This window comes from Mus pahari, chromosome 7 (genome assembly GCF_900095145.1).
Source record: "Mus pahari chromosome 7, PAHARI_EIJ_v1.1, whole genome shotgun sequence".
Classification (NCBI taxonomy): domain Eukaryota; kingdom Metazoa; phylum Chordata; class Mammalia; order Rodentia; family Muridae; genus Mus; species Mus pahari.
Window position 1 is genome coordinate 32,621,007 of NC_034596.1, and position 16,979 is coordinate 32,637,985.

General features: G+C 38.9%; 1 protein-coding gene across 13 annotated transcripts in view; it reads right to left on the minus strand.

The window, feature by feature from the left end:
• The window catches only part of Hdac9 (histone deacetylase 9), an 822,768-nt gene that overhangs the window by 144,452 nt on the left and 661,337 nt on the right, over nucleotides 1–16,979 (minus strand). For all 13 annotated transcript variants that reach the window (XM_021201632.2, XM_029540516.1, XM_029540526.1 and 10 more), the window contains 4 exons: nucleotides 8,231–8,286; nucleotides 7,899–7,986; nucleotides 2,551–2,670; nucleotides 2,140–2,237 (listed from right to left, as the gene is read on the minus strand). In XM_021201632.2, coding sequence (XP_021057291.2) covers nucleotides 2,140–2,237; nucleotides 2,551–2,670; nucleotides 7,899–7,986; nucleotides 8,231–8,286 — 362 coding nt within the window. The remainder of the gene's footprint in view (nucleotides 1–2,139; nucleotides 2,238–2,550; nucleotides 2,671–7,898; nucleotides 7,987–8,230; nucleotides 8,287–16,979) is intronic.

Here is a 16,979-nt window from a genome sequence, read left to right on the forward strand (position 1 = left end):
GAACTTCATGACTCCAGACCATTCAGTCTTCGCTCTGCCTGTTATGGATCTGCCTTCTTCCCCACACGGTCACGTTCCTTTGTTCTCTAGCAAACTTCTCACACTTAACAGACTGAGCAATAGTTCATACTCTTACCTGATCTTCCAGGAAGAGGGGGGCCTCTCTGCCTAACCCATGTGGGCTGTAGAATTGTCATACATCACTTCTCTAAGAGCTTCACTGCCTGAGAGCAAGAAAGTCTGCAATTCTGATCACCACAGCCCTTTGCACACAGTGCATTAAGAAATAATTTTTGAATGAATTGCTTACTCTCTTGATTCATTTCCAGGCATAAACATCTAAAAAAAAAGAGCCATGCTAGAGTTTTCAACTAATTGGGATTGTTATAGCTTAAAATCTAATTCCTAAATAACTATGAAAATCACACTCTACAGTTTTTAATTCCTGTAGTAATATATAAGGTGGCTTTTGTAATTAAACTCAGATAACATTGAATGGACTGGGTAGTTTATAACAGTTTACTAATATGTCTACAAAAGAGCTAGCATAAAGCACCTTTCCTGATTCATTTACTCTTTCAACCACAGAATAATAAAGCACACTTAGTATCTGCTTGTATATTACTGAATGAAATTATGTTCAAAGGAAACCAACTCATATACCATTTATTTTTTGATGTGAGTATAAAGAGGAACAAAATGTGAATTGCCATTCACCACTGTCCATGCAAGATTCACTTCTACATTGTGCTGATAATTTAATGTACCATGAAAGAACAATAACTTTATATGTGTCTTATATTAATAATATTATCATCTACAAAGTCCTTAAGTTCCTTCAAGATGTCACTTTTAAAATAATAATTTTTAAGCTTACTGCCAAGAAAAGCAAGATTTCTTCATATACAGCCCATGTTTATAGTATAAAAAATTGTTCCTGTTTTTGTTCCTCTAAGTATTGTGAACACTTTTCTGTGCATTTCCCCCCAAAATATACATCTAAAGAAGGAGGTAGAATTTTCCTTTGTATCTCAAATACCAACTCAAGCACTGTTATTCTATAGTAACCACTTTTCTATCAGTTCTGTGGTCTTCTTATCTACTGAGAAGTGACCCTTTTCAATAAGAAAAGGAAGAACACATGGTACAGAGACTACTGGAAACTCAGCCGACTTGCATTTACCAAATCTTCCCTGTAATTCCCCTTTGCTCAGATATACCATAGATGGCCTCTCTTCTCAGGAATTTATAAATGGTACATTGCAAAACTACGAATACATATCCTGTTTATTTTCATGCAGTTGTTTAGTTTTTGCTTTTAACTAAACAAAAGGTGTAGGAAGTTACGCAGCACCAGTGGGTTAAATCTCCTGGAATCCAGAGAGCTGAGGCTCATGTGGAGATAAAATAAGATTTCTCCTTAAACAGATCTTTCCAAAAGCATTATATTTATTTATTTATTTATTTATTTATTTTCATTCCAGAAAAATAAATGCTCCTTTTAAAACTTCACAGAGGAGAAACAAATGGAGATGAGGGAAGGCAGAGAGACAGAGAGACAGACCATGAGAGAAAAAAGCCAGAACATAAGATTTTAATTTCTTCTTTTTCTTGTTTGAATGAACTGTTAAGGACCTTTGCTTAGTAAAAGCACAAATGATAGAATTTACTCCCAGACAAGTTGAAAACAAGCAATGGGCTAGCATTTTAACGAGATAAAGAAATATACAAAAGTCTTTTGCTATCAGATGGGACAGCCCAGGCCAATGCAATGATTTGAGAAGTCCAAAGGGAGTTTTGTTTGGGAAATGCTTGCTCTACAAAGCTACACAGGTACTAATGGTCTGAGCATAGGATATGCAAATGTCTATTTTAAATCACTTCACTTATTATAATGGGCAGAAGTTTCCAGACAAAGTCAACTAATAATACATTTTCCCCTGTTGGGGTGATGGGGGGAGCAAGCCATGGTTACTGGCCAGTATAGCTGTGTAAATGCAACTAGGTCTTGATAACCCTTATTTTCTTACAAGTATCTCCACAGGACTTTGTAGTGACACTTTGCCCTAGAAATTCACATTTCTCTTTCGCATTTGGTGTTTTCTAGGGTGACACTTTCAGAGAGAAATTAGTACCAACCTGAACGCTTCAAGGTACTCAACATCTCCCATAGGGGGGTCAAGGCCACCTGTCCAGGCAATGTTTACATTGTAGCCTTCTCCCAGACCTACTCCAACCTGGGGAGAGAAAAACACACCACTGTGGGTAAGGACAGGGAGGAAAGGAAAGAAACAAAAGGAGGGGGGACTAGCACATGGGAGCTCTTGAAGTAAACATCAAACACAGCTTCAAATCAACCCAACTCCGCTTGACAACCAGTGCTCTGGGTTATGCACTTGTTCTGTGCTTGGTTCTTGGTCCTGTGGGACGAGTGGGTAATCTGGTGTAATTTAAAACACCAGCAAAGGACAAGAAAATTAGGGGTAATCACGCAAAGCAATTACCTGCGAGATACAAGTAAAAGCAGGGCTCTAAAGAAATAAACCGAACCTCATTCGGGGCTCCACTGCCAGGGAAAAAGTTCCCTTCATCATAGCGATGGAGTGAAATGTACAGGATGCTGGGGTCAGCATAAAAGGCCTGCTGTGTACCGTTTCCATGGTGAACATCCTACAGGGAAAAGAAAACAGATGACAAATTCCGTCACATCTGACTCTGGAGACAGCTCTCGTGATTTCTGGTTCCCTCTCTTCCTACCCCACCCTTCTTCTCATTTTCTGTCTTCTCACCCTGTCTTTCTCTTTCTCCCTTTCAGGCTACTTCTACACCACCCCCTTTACTTCCTGAACTTTCAGGCAAATTACCCTTTAATGCTCTCATTTTTTTTTTTTTTTAAACTGGCTTCTAAAAATCAGGAAACCACAGCGCGCATGCCCTGGAGACTCCAGATGAGCAGTCACTGAGAAAGCCCAGTCCTTCGGTACAATTAGATATTTATACACCGGGGCTTTGTACTCTTGCTTCAGTGATGGAATCTTGCATCCTGTTTTATGGAGGAATTTTATGACTTATTAACTGCCAACAGTTCATAACCCCTCAGGCTTAATTAACTAGCCTCATTGGCCTCTGGGAAAAAAAAAAAAAAGACTAATGTTTAAACTACAAACTAGTCTTTTTCAGGAGGATCTATGGCTTACAGAGCATTTTCACAATTCTTGATAGAACACTAAAAACCATACTTGTATGTCTTGATTTGCCGAGTACCACCATTAGGGTCAAAGGCTTTGCAACCAGCTGAATAAATTGGCTTTCTTGAAGCATTCAATTCAGTTAGCAATCCCTCAGCAGTTAGAGTCATTTCAACAAAGAGGCCAGATGGGAAAAGGACTTCATACTACATTTTGTTAGAATCAGGACAGCAGGAGTAGAATAAACAGGGGCATGAGCTCGTTAGCTGGTAAATGATTTGGGCCAAAGCAGGAAGATGGCACAGGGATTTATGCAATCCAGCACTGATTGTCTCATGGCTCTTCTCCCACTTCCACCCTCAGAATTCTGGCTTTCCCACACTATATATATATATATATATATATATATATATATATATATATATATTCCTATTATCAATGAATGAGTAAATAATTTATTGGATACTTGTAGATGATAAAAATTCAGAATTCGATAGTTCTATTTTAATATAGATACATGTCAGAATTGATATAACTAATGGGAATAATAAAGAGAGTAACAATGTAAAAATATCCTCATTAAAAATCTAAAGTGTTAAGAACTTCAATCACTGCATTAAGATTGTCTGGAGAAAAGATGACAGGCATTGACCATATTTTATGCAGAGAAAATTTTACACTATTTAAATACTTTGGACTTTATTTTTATATCAGAGAGATTTGCAGTTTTCAACAATGATTTCTACCATTGTTAAGTGAGCACAATATTAAACACCTTGAATTAAATATTTAAAAATTATACAGGGTGTATGATATTCTGAAAAATAAGACAATTGATATTCAAAGAGTTTCCATAATTTACTAAGAATCTATAGACAGTTCATTGTTAGATAGTTCTTGAAAACATTTATTACTGCAAATGCTAAGTTAAATTGTATCCTTATTTTTCTGATCCTCTTAGCATGGTCTTGAGGTGAATTTTTTGGAAATTGACTATCCTCCTTGACACTGACAGAATCATTTTCTTCTCTAATCTCCAGACCCCAGTTCCACTAGACACTTCCAAAGCCTCATTACAGTGGATGCTGAAACCCTTCACTGAGCTTGCTATCCATCTTTAGGGTATGATAATTCCCTCCTTCCTTTGCATAGCACATGCTCCCCATGTAATCAGAGAATCATACTGCTCAGGCAAATAAGAATCATCTCAGAAACTTGTTCTAGCTAAAGACAAATGTAATATACATATATATATATATAGCTGAAAATATACAAATTCCTGGATTTCTGAATATTCAAAATAGAGGAAAAGACAGTACAATTATTTTCCTTATGCAAACAAAATGAAACCATTTAAGTCTCAATGTATTTTGTGCTAGTTACTAGATATCTAGAATAGGTTTAATGAACCAAACCAGAACAAAACAACTCTTAACAAAAACCAACCATAGAGAGACATCTCTGCTTCCTTGTTAGCAGAAAGAGGCAGAGTTGTTTGGATATAAATGAGTCCAGAAAGCAGAAAAAAAATCACACTTTGATTACTTTTTTATCCAATGACATTGGGAAAGTTAATATGAAAAAATGGGAAATAAAAATGATACTTTGTCCCTGATATGAAATCATCCGCTTTTCAGAAATGCTTGAGATGAGTATTCATGGCTACATTTCAAGAAATGCATCTAGTCCACAGCAAATGAAAAAAAGTCAGGCAGGCATTATTAATAAAATTACAGAAACTTATCCTAATCCTTAAGCAATGCTAGATTTTGAATTTATTTGCCAAGTACTTACAGATAATATGTGTACACACAGTCTGTTTTAGCGTTACACACCACAAGGTATACTGTTATACCATTTGCTACTTATTCCATTTTTCTTATCAGGAAACATTCAAACTATTAACTGCTTAGGAAATATCTGAGCTTCTTTCTCCATGGCAACAAATACATATTAGACTAAGATAAGAAACCTTTTTTGTGCCTATGAGAAATTACCATAAAAATGAAATGAGTCATCCTAGCCTTAAAATCGATCTTGTATCTAAGATATACTTAGAACTGTGAAAAACGCATATCAATACTTTACTAGTTAACACACACGCTATAAAACAGATCAATTATAAGAATCTACAATCTCGATGTTTTCATTCTTATCAAAAAATGGCTGTGAATAAATCACATGTTCTTTAATAACATCCTTTATAATTATTTATTACATAGAGACAAAGGTCTAAATGGTTTTGATCACTAATGGTATTTCCTAAAATTTAAAAACATTTGAAATAACCTTTTCATCATAAAGGAAAAAAAAAACCAAAACAAAACAAAGCTTAAAGAGAATTGTGTTCTCTCTAAATTCCCTTCTAGGTCACATTAGCTCGCACTTGTATCACTTGGGTAGAAGAGCCTTCTTCATGGGCGCTGTGCTCTGGGAAGTGGGAAAACAAGTGCACCTCCACCACACTATCCATACTGAAGAGCACATCAGAGAGAGAAGGGAGTAAACAGACATCACACAGGATTTGAATCACACCTGCCTAACATGCAAAGCACATCTGGATTAGGTCCAGTCCCAGATGGAAGCTGAGCCACACCACTGGCTTTGTATTTACTTGGATGTTAAAAAGGTCCAAAGTAGCAATTAGATGATGGGGTGACACTGCTCGTTAAGAGCCCTGGAGCCTGAGTGGCTAGGGGATCTGAAGGGATGAAGGTGTTTCCCCCACTGAAGACCTTTCATCTCTGTAACTTGTGGAGCAGACCTATTGGTCAGGGACAGTGGGTATTTCAGCATCTTGTGGCACTTTAAAACTTCCTTCTCCAGCATCTGGAAGAAACAGGGATTTCCTCAAAGTACCCTGCAGCTGTAGAGCTTGGAAGACTGGAAAGTAAGAATGTGTGGGCTGGTGGTGACCCCAGAGGCCACTGTTTGGTCAGGACTTCATACACTGAGAGGATCTGAAACAAAAACTTCTCATCTGTTGGAGTCACTGGGGAATGGGCATCGTTTATGGACTGGGTAGTAGAGTAAAGTCACATTCAAAGCCTAGCAACTTACACAAAGCTGACTTCTTAGAGTCATCAAGTCAATCTGATGAATTGCGCCAGATTATCTCTACAGTCAGACCCCAAACTATACAACTCAATGAATATCTATGCATATGACTAGCATATGACTCTGAAGAAGGAAATGAACAGTTAACCAACTACTTTGCCTCCCAAATTCTTAGATCTTCATTTGCCATCTTTTCCTCAGAACTTTGGGCTTCGATTGCTAGCCTAGTACTTACAAAACTACAAGAATACATATATTTTAAAAATTCAATATATTAAAATTCATGCAAAACTATTAATTACTTAAAATTTCATTTTGAATGCATATGAGAAAATAAGGATGGATGTCTTTATTTATGCAAAGTTGCAAACACTCTTCATGATTATATCTCTAGCCTTCAAAACAGCCTATTTAATAGTGAATTATAATGAAACTACAATGAAACTTAAGTATGTTTAGAAAACACATGGAAAATTAGAATTCAATATTCTTCATAAAGAAGTACCTGCAGAAATGTTACAATAAAAATATTTATTTAATCAAGTGGTTGTAAGCCCTCCATTTTCTAAATTCTACATTTTCATCTAAATATTTCTTTATGTGTCTTTGACAGTACTCTTTCCACCCTCTGTGGGTACCCACTTAACTAAATCTAAGGGCTGGAGGCTGATGCCATTACTTGCAATAAGATTTAATTATGAGTGCAGATATGAACAAGATTTAAACTATTAAGCCTTGCACTTCAAAAAAAAAAAAAAAACCTCTAGCATATTTTGCCTTTAAATCTTTTATCACCTGCAAAAATTAATTAAGTACAGATGCAGCAGGTTTGGCTTGGATGCCAGGGTTCATTTCCTGTCTATACTTTGTCAGACAACCTATTACACCTCCTGGTGAAGTGCAGGCAAACTGAAAAGGGGGCTCATAAATCACCATTGGCTTTCCCTCGCCCTTTCCTGGGTTGGTCCTTTTTGTATGGGGCAGATCTCCAGCTCATTATTCTTGAATACGTTTTAGACAAGCTGCCAAGTGTCATCTGCATTTAAACAAACCATTTGTTAAACAAATCATAACTATCATGTAAGATCGCATCCTGCTAAAATGCAGGAGGAATCCAATACCTCTGACTTCTAATCACTCAGGGTTCCTGCAGGGAATCATCCCAGACTGGCATTTGAGGCTAGAGATCTTTTCACAAAGAGTGAAATGTTGACTTGTTTTAATAATACCAGTGTTGCCCAACAAGGGAGGGGCATGATTGCGAACCAGGGGAAGTGGCCAATTGGTAACCAAAGCAACTCCATTCCTTCCAGCACATCTGACTATTTAAAGTCTATATTCTATAGGGAAAAGTAAATTCAGGTTCTGTTGTGCTATTTAACTGTGGAAGTATCAATTCATTTAAGGATCATAAAAGTTACCCCGATCTGCGCCTTCTTCTCATTAAATTGCAGTTAACACCATGAAAGTGAAACGTGAATGTTTATGGTTTCAGAACTGCAATCCCGGGTTTAATGAGTTTCCACATTCAAAGGAAACACACCCTTCAGTTGTTTGCAAGTGCTAAAAGCAAGACAACCGTACAGAAAAACACACATCTATTCCCTTTTATCTAGAGTCACTGAAAATGCAGCCCTGGCCAGGCATACATACCAGATCTACAATCAATATCTTGCTTATATTTAGTTGGTCTCTCAAGTATTTGGCGGTAATTGCAACTGAATTAAAAAAGCAGAACCCCCTGCGGAATAGAGAAGAACAGAGAAATAAGAAGGCAAATCATCCAGGAAAACCATTATAAATAATGTTCAGAGCATTTTTTTAAAATGCTATATGATCTCTGAAGCCATAAATCTGCTTCTGGGAGTACCTCACGAGAGTTTTCAGTCCATCTGCAAACAATTAGAGGCTTCAGAAACATGCACGGGGCAGGTGACTGCCAGGAACCATGGCACTTGAAGATGGCAGTGGGCCCTGGTACTTACATGGCTGCAGATTCTTCAGCATGATGGCCTGGGGGCCTCACAACAGCAAACCCATTCTGTAAGCACAAGATAGGTTTTCAATAGCATGGGCAGTGATACCTCTCAGATCACTACAGAGCCTGTGTTGATAGCATCACAGACACACAAAGAAATTTGATGTCTTTCAGATACACCCAAGCTCGTTTCCTTGCCCTTATCACCCTGTCACAGAAGCAATTGAGACAAAATAGGATCATGTGACTCAGATCATGCATCATATAGGCCCGTACTGAGGCAGAGAAGGATCAGGGAGTTGGAAGTTACACATGGCTGACATTCATCTCAGCTATTAGACTCATGACATTTATTTGCAAGAGCAACTTCTTGTTTGCTAACATCAACATCGTACAGAGAGAAGAAATTCACTCTTGGTGCAGGTTTGGGTCAAGTTCAAAGACCAGGAAAGATCCAAAGTGAAAATTCCTGACCTTGGTCCCCTCAATGGTTATTTCCACTCTAGTGTCAGCGAAATGATAAATTTACACTTGCACACGCACATAGACACAAAAGAAACCCCGGAAAGGTGAAAAGGAGAACAATGGAAAGCCCATATTTCTTCCAGTCTATAAATTTAGCTTGGATGTTGTCCAAGGCTTGCGAGTTTATTGGATTCACAAAGTCAATTTCTAGCCCAAGTTCTGGAATTTTATAAAGAATTCCAAAGCTGAACAGCAGTCAGATATATCCATGATCAAGAAATACCTTAACCCCCAGGTTAGTGGGCATGCATCACAGAGAGCTGACGAGACTCCAGCACAAAGGCAGGGAGCTATAAATCCTTGAAGGCTGCGTGCTCAGGAACGATGGGTTGTCTGATGTGAAAAAATAATCGTTTGTCACACAGTTCACACCACTTTTCACTTTAGTATGATTTGGGGAGCATGCTCAAAAACGAATGTTTCCTTAACACACAATCCATAAATTCCTAAAATAATTTTATTATACCTGAAGAATATGTCCTTCTAAATCTTTACCTGAAATCATAAAGGTATCAAAAAGTCATTCTTCCTTGATCTTCTTGAATACAGTTAATCTTTGTTATAATAATTTATATCCAATGGGTAAAATTTACTATATGTTTTGGTGAGTTTACGTAATAATCACTTAATGACAAATTAGAAGTTGGTATAGTTTAAATGTATCTTCCTGTGCATGGGAAATGTCATCCTTAGGACAACTCTAGCATGAAGTAGGGCCTTAACATGATGGTTTGGTCATGAGGTCTCTGTCCTCATGTACAGATCCATGAGTACAGAGGGATAGGTTAGAAATGGGCAGAGCAGCTTGCTGCTGACAACGCTGTTAGACTTGTTCCTCTCTCTCTCTACTTTTCCTCATGCTATGACTGAGGACTTGACCATGTGCTGGCATTGCATGTGGCCATGACCATGTGCTGGCATTACATGTGGCCATGACCATGTGCTGGCATTGCATGTGGCCAAATCACCTCTATTATTTACATATTAATCTGTACTGTTTTTGTTATGGCAACAGAAAAACGGACTAAGAAGGAAAACAATATCACACTAAACTCTAGGGATGGTGACTCCACCCTCCTCTTAAATCAGTTATACTTTCTCCAGCCTTTATTATAGGAAAAGGAACTCTGCATGGGTCATAAAAAATAACAAACAGGGCTGGTGAGATGGCTCAGTGGGTAAGAGCACCCGACTGCTCTTCCAAAGGTCCAGAGTTCAAATCCCAGCAACCACATGGTGGCTCATAACCATCCGTAACAAGATCCGACTCCCTCTTCTGGAGTGTCTGAAGACAGCTACAGTGTACTTACATATAATAAATAAACAAATCTTTAAAAAAAAATAACAAACAAACACTGAAATTCAAAGATCATAAGTTGCTAAGTTATTTTAGAATGGAGAATTCTTAAAAAAAAAATCACAATAAAGTCACTAAAAGTCACTGAATGAAAGAAAGTGAATACAAGGCAGGAAAATGCAACACACACGGAGAGACATTTCCAGGAGAACTGCCAACATTATCTTCATCCCTCTTAGAGCCAAATATCTGAACAGGGCCTGCCTTTTGCTTTATAACTTTCTGTAGTATCTACTGTCATTATGCTTCGGGTTTAATAAAAAAGCTGTCTTATGAAAAAGGTAATGTTTACACAGTATGGAAAAATGACAATATGTTTTGAATGTTATTATGAATGAAATAAAAAGATCCCTCAATGATAAAGCATATTTTACCTTTCTACTCTCTGTTATAATGGAGTTCCACATCCATGTGATGATTGTAGAAGAAAGACGAACTTTCTGTAAAATAACCTTCCTGTATCTACTAGGACACTTGGAAAGAATCTATACTCCTTGAATTACTAAAGGATATTTTTTCCAAAACAAATTAATTAATTAATTGTCTAAAGCATCTATGTAAAAGGTCATATTTAATTTACAAGTATAGAAATTGCTAATTATCTAAATGGTCAGCTAATATCTGGAAATGGTGAATAAATAAGGAGCCACCTAACTATACAATATGAATATTAGCCTACCTTCTCAATAGATTCATAAGGGTCCTTCAAGTTATTTACTCAGAAAATAACCTACTAATCCCCAATGTCCTTAACATAAAAATGACACCATGGTGGCCTATTATTTCAGTTCAGAGGCCAGTAAATTTTCTCTCCTGGCTTCATTTCATTTTAGGTCATGACCCATTCCTGATGATTTTATTTTGAAAAATTACTCAAATTTGTGCTCTTATTCTTACCTCCACTCCTTGTATATCTTGCTTTGCTGTGTTAAGTGTAGAACCTTGCACACAGGTATAAGCATTCTGCCATGAAGCCACACGCTCAGTCCTTCCTTAAGGATGCTGCCTTTGTAGGAGGTGGTACCTTGCAATAACCATTCAGTATCCCCATTTCTTCACTTTCTGATATGTGGCATTAATAAATTTTGATTCCATTTCCACTCTTTCTTTTAGACTCTCAGTAGGGAGAGCATCCCCTTCACAATTTTTATGAAAAGTAAGCAATCTCCCATGACTGCATCATCTTCCCAGAGAAAACTTGAGCTGACCTCCCATCTCTAACTGACTGACCTGATTTCATTTCACAGCACAGCATTCAGCCACTACTTTGTCCAGTTTCCCCATATCTTGCTTAGCTTTTTTAAAGCTATTGTTACATTTACTTCTTTCTATATACCTTCACCCTGTCCTTTCTTCCTGCCCACGCCATTTCCCCATGCAATCACTCACTCTGTGGGAACAAAATATCAATCATTTTTCAAAGTTCTGGAGACATCCTGACTGAGCTCTAGCAGAGCTTTCTTGTGGTCATTGCTTAGTGACTTCTTACCACAGTCTCCACACAGCCTTTCTCCTGGGTCCTAACAGCAGATAACTCTGGTGTCCTTTTCATTCATCAGAGGGTACCAGCCCTATTGGGATAAGGTTCTCAGAACCTCATATAATCTTTATTATGTCCAGTGACTGGGAGCTAAATTTTCAACACACGAGCTCTGAAGAAAAACATACATCCAGTCCTTTACACGTTTTTCAATCACGTTGTCCCGTTTCCCTTCTTATGCGCTCAGGCAAAATTACAAGTCTGATAAGACAGAACTCACACCTGCTCTCTCCCAGCATCTATCTAAGCACACATAAAAGCCAGATGTCTGCTTGTCCTTTAAAGTTATAATCTTCAACTCCAAGTACATTCCTCAGGACGGCTGGAAACCGCAGCGCATTCCTTTATCAGTGAACCAACTGTCCATGACTCCCATGAGTCAGGCTAGCTGGTTTTTTTTGTTTTGTTTTTTTTTTTTCTTTTTCTTCAAATTTTCAATAACCCCTTGCTAACTTTTTTAAAACTCCAGCTGAGAAGTTGTTCTGATTTCATCTAGAAGAAGAAAAGCAAGTAGAATAAAATTTCCACATTCTCTAAGTGATAGATCTGCTCACTCCTTTAAGCACTCCTTGCTGCTGACCCTTCTATCCATCGGCTTTCCTCCCACTCCTATCCAGGCACAGTTGACTGTAGCTCTCCTTCCTCTTTGTGTATCAACCTTTTGCTACTTGAATAATTTTAATTAGAGCGATTGTTAACTTTCTCCTTGTAAAGAAACAAGAGAGTAAGTTAAAGAATATATTTATCTATTTATTTTATTTACATTGCTCCCTCCACCTCAACTCTATCCCTCCTCTCCTCCCAGCCCCACCCTTACAAATCCCTCCCCCTATTACCTCCCCTCTTCTCCTCAGAGAAAGGGGAAGTCTGCTGTGGGTGGTCAGCATCCCACTCTGGGACACCCAGTCGCAGTGGGACTAAGCTCATCCTCCCCTACCTGGCCATCCGCTTAGGGAAAAGGGATCCAAAGACAGACAGCAAAGTCACAGACAGCCTCTGCTCCAATTGTTAGGGAACCCACATGAAGACCAAGCTGCCCATCAGCTGCGAATGTCTAGGGAGCCTAGGTTCTGTCACTGCATCAAGAGACAGAAATATAATGGCCAATATGATGCTGTCAGGAGTTGAGACTTTAAAGGGGAATTCATCATGAGGGTTCCTCCCTTTTAAAAGAGGCTAACTTCCTGTTTAGAGAGAGGCTTCCTGTAGCCATAGGTGTAGGGCAGTGGGCTGTGCACATAACAGCCTGGTCCCTAGTCAAGCAAAGGTCTGGAACCCCAGTGACCCAATGGGTAGTGACTTCCACCTGCATAGGAGGCAGGTGTTCGGCCGTGCCTCCTGGGTCCCTGGTCCTGTCAAGTAGCTTCAGCCTCCCACAGCACCCTGCCCCCCACCCCCAGAGGTATGTGGCCTCTCTGGGAAGCTGTGAGAGCATGTAGGAGCAGCACCAAGCCCTCCCACTTGAAAATAAGGTTTCTCCAAAACTCTCATACCAAACCAATGAGAAGAACCCTTATCCATCCCAAAACTATATATAAAAATTCTATCTGGAAGGATTAGGGTTCAGGAACGACTCCATCATCTGAGCCTTTCGTCCTAAGAGCAGTAACACTTGGGAAGAGGTCTGTTCTCCTGAAGTACTGCCTGAGGCACTCCTCACTAGCTAGTAGGCCTCTCTGCCTAGCCCTATCTGACTCAGTGCAGGGCGTCACAGAGTTACCAAGTAACCTGGAAGGCAAGGCAGAGAGGTGGAGCCACAGAGGAAGAGGGGAAGCAACTTCCCCTCCCTGCCCCCACTTGCTTCCCTTCATCAGAACTCTTGCACCAGGCCGGGCCAGAGATCTCTGTGGAAAGCCTCCGGTACTCAGGCCCACACTTCAGTGTATACGTTTTCCCTTCTAGCATCTTGGAAGCAGAATGCAGCTCAACTCAAGGATTACAACGCTTCGGTTCACTTGGGCTTCTAGGATCTCAGAGCTAAGAGAAGGCGTATCTATACTCATTGGTCTCCTTAGCCTGTGGAATCTTGCTTTAGCCAAAGCAAAGGAAGACGGTTTTACATTTCTGGTGGGCACTGTTTCTGAGTCATCTCCATTTGTTCTTAAGGTGATGTCTGGACTTAGTTGCTTTGATGGGCTTTGATTATTGTGACGTGTATGCAAAATAGCCACGCAAACCTACACCATCTTCTTTCTGCTTGTCACCTTGTCCTCTAATCTGATATGATGTTTAATCCAGAGCAAGAGGATGTGCCTAGCACGTGCAAGGCTATGGTTTGGATCTATCACTGAAAATGAATGAAAGAATAAAAATATATTCAGAGTAGACAGCAGACTGTTTTGTCTTCTGTGCCTGCTTCTCCAGTCTGGCCTTGGCTTCAAGTTCTTTACTCTCACAGAAGTTAGCACTTCAGCTTTTTTTTTTTTTTTTTTTTAGGTCACCATGAGAGCTGCTATAGGAAGTCTCATATTATTTTGGAGGTCACCTTTTAGGGTAGATTTCCTCAGAAATGCAGGAAATAATTTTGTGCCTTATGATAAATAAAATCTTTGTGCTGTGTTTTCAATGTGAAACGTATCTCACAGGCACTTGTGTGCAATACGTGGGCCCAAAATAGAGCCATCAGTTCTAGCTGGGTACTAGAGTAGAAAAAAAGGAGGCAGGGCTTAGCTGGAAAAGTAGGCCATTTGAAAGGCATCCCTGACTCCTTCCTGTCTTCTTTGTTTCTAGATGCCCTGAGTGCTGGGACTTTCCTGAGCCTAGCCTTTCTATTGTGTCACTCTTCTTTACCATGGTCTATGTGGTGATTTGAATATGCTTGTTCCAGGGAGTGGCACTATTAGTTAGTGTGGTCATATTGGAGTAGGTGTGGCCTTGTTGGAGGAACTGTGCCACTGAGGGGGTGGGCAATGAGACCCTCCTCCTAACCATGTGGGAGTCAGTCTTCTCCTAGCGGCCTTCAGATGAAGCTGTACAACTCTTAGCTCCTTCCTCCACATCATGCCTGCCAGGATGCTACTAGGCTCCTGCCTTGATGATAATGGACTGAACCTCTGAACTTGTAAGCCAGCCTCAATTAAGTGTTGTCCTAAGAGTTGCCTTGGTCAAGGTGTCTATTCATAATAGTAAGACCCTAACTAAGACAGGTTAGAACATGAAGACAGAGCCATAACTATATGCCAAATAAAACACTTAATTTAAAGCAAATTGTTCTTTTTGGGGACTGTCAAAGTGACAAAAAGAACACATTTTTGATTGATTAAGTAGTCTGAGAGTGACTTCAAATGAGAATATTAATATTATAGAAATATCTAGACACTCTGAGCTTCTAGACAAGCAATTCATTTACTATTTGTCTACATACCTTCATATCTGGCACCAAAGACATGTTTTATGTCATACTATAAAACAGGATTTCCCTTGATTCTAAACATATATCACTTAAATTTATATTTTCCAATTAGTCTTTTTAATACTGTATTTAAAAAATAATAATGTACTAATCATGGAGAATAGCTATAAAAACAGTATGGCCATATTGGCCATACTATAATCTCAAATTTTTTGAGAGGATGAAATAAGATGGGGTTAGCCTGGGCTATATAGTTAAACAGGTAGAGACGTGATGGAGGGAGAAAGGAAGAGGAGGGGAGGGAGGGAGCTAAGGAAGAAAGGAAGGAAGGATAAGTATAGTGTACATCAAAAAGTGCAGTGATTTGTTCTTGTGTACTATCATTGTTATGGTAAGAGACAATGATTTTGCTGGTTGGTAGAGGGTCGCACAAACCTTTAATCCCATCACTAAGGAGGCAGAGGCAGGTGAGTGGGTCTCCATGAGTTTAAGGTCAGCCTACTGTATAGAGATAGTTCTATGACAGTCAACACTACACAAAGAAACCCTGTGTCAAAAAACACCAGAGAGAGAGCAAGAGCAAGAGAGAGAGAGTGAGAGAGTGAGAAAGAGAGAGAGAGAGAGAGAGAGAGAGAGAGAGAGAGAGAGAGAGAGAGAAAGAGAGAGAATAAGAATTCAACACTTGGAGCATATACAGTGTTTCCAGTTGATCCTTTCCCTTTTAATCTTTGAGCATTTAGATGGTCATAGTAAAAATTAGCAATGTTTACTCCATACAATTTTGATTTATTTCCTGTTTTGTTAATCCCATGGGACTGCTCTTTAATTTACATTTTACTCAGACTTGTGAAGACCAAGTCATTTATCTGAGCATGTGCACAAGTCCCATTCGGCTTGCGGCTGTGGACTGATGCCAACTTTACAGTGCTAATATTGTCAGCTGAGTGATCCGAGTTTTCTCTTTTCCAGTTTTAAATTCTCTGTAGTTTTCAATGTGACCAATAAGAGCGATGATACAGTGGTTTATCTCCATTAACAGTAATTGTTTACATTTTAAGTTCGGAGTATGAGCACGCACTTGCTTTTCTTTTGGTGTTTTAATCAATATAAAGGAAACTTTTCAGTTAAAGCAAAGAAATAGTGTGGGTTTTGGTGTCATTGTGTAGAGGAATATAATTATCTGTCCTATATAGCCAGATGACATTTATAATATTGCCTATATATAAAAATGAATTTGAGGAAAGAATTCTAATCATTTTAGACTAGCCTATTTTTACAATTGATAAAAATCTACATTTTTTTTCTGGACAAATTTATCAAAATGTCAAATTTATTTTTGTCTTCCTCACATACAGAGTGAAATTTTCTCTAGGCAAATAAAGGGAAGGCAGTAAAAAATATACTAAAACCACTTTCAACATTCATTTCTAACTTCACATAAGCTAAGTCCATTACTATGGTAACTGAGGTGGTTTGAATAGGCATGGCCCCACCAACTCATGTGTTTGAATGCATGGCCCATAAGGCACAGCACTATCAGGAGGTGTGGCCTTGTTGGAGTAGGTGTGGCCTTGTAGGAGGAAGTGTGTCACTGTGGGGGCAGGCTTTGAGGTCTCATATACTCAAGCTAGGTCTAGTGTGCATACAGTAATTTCTGCTGCCTACAGATACAGGAGTTGAAATCTCAGCTCCTTCTTCTACAGCATGTTTCTACAGTTTGCCTGTATGCTGCCATGCTTCTCACCATGACACTAGTGAACTAAATATCTGAAGCTGTAATCCATCCCCAATTTAATGTTTTCCTATATAAGACTTGCCATGGTCATGGTGTCTCTTCAAAGCAATAGAAACTCCAACTAAGATAATAAGAATAGGCATTAAAAATCCAGAAACTTAGAATACCCAAGATACATTTTGCAAAACACAAGAAAACCAAGAAGGAAGACCATCGTGTGGATACTTCATTCCTCCTTAGAATAAGA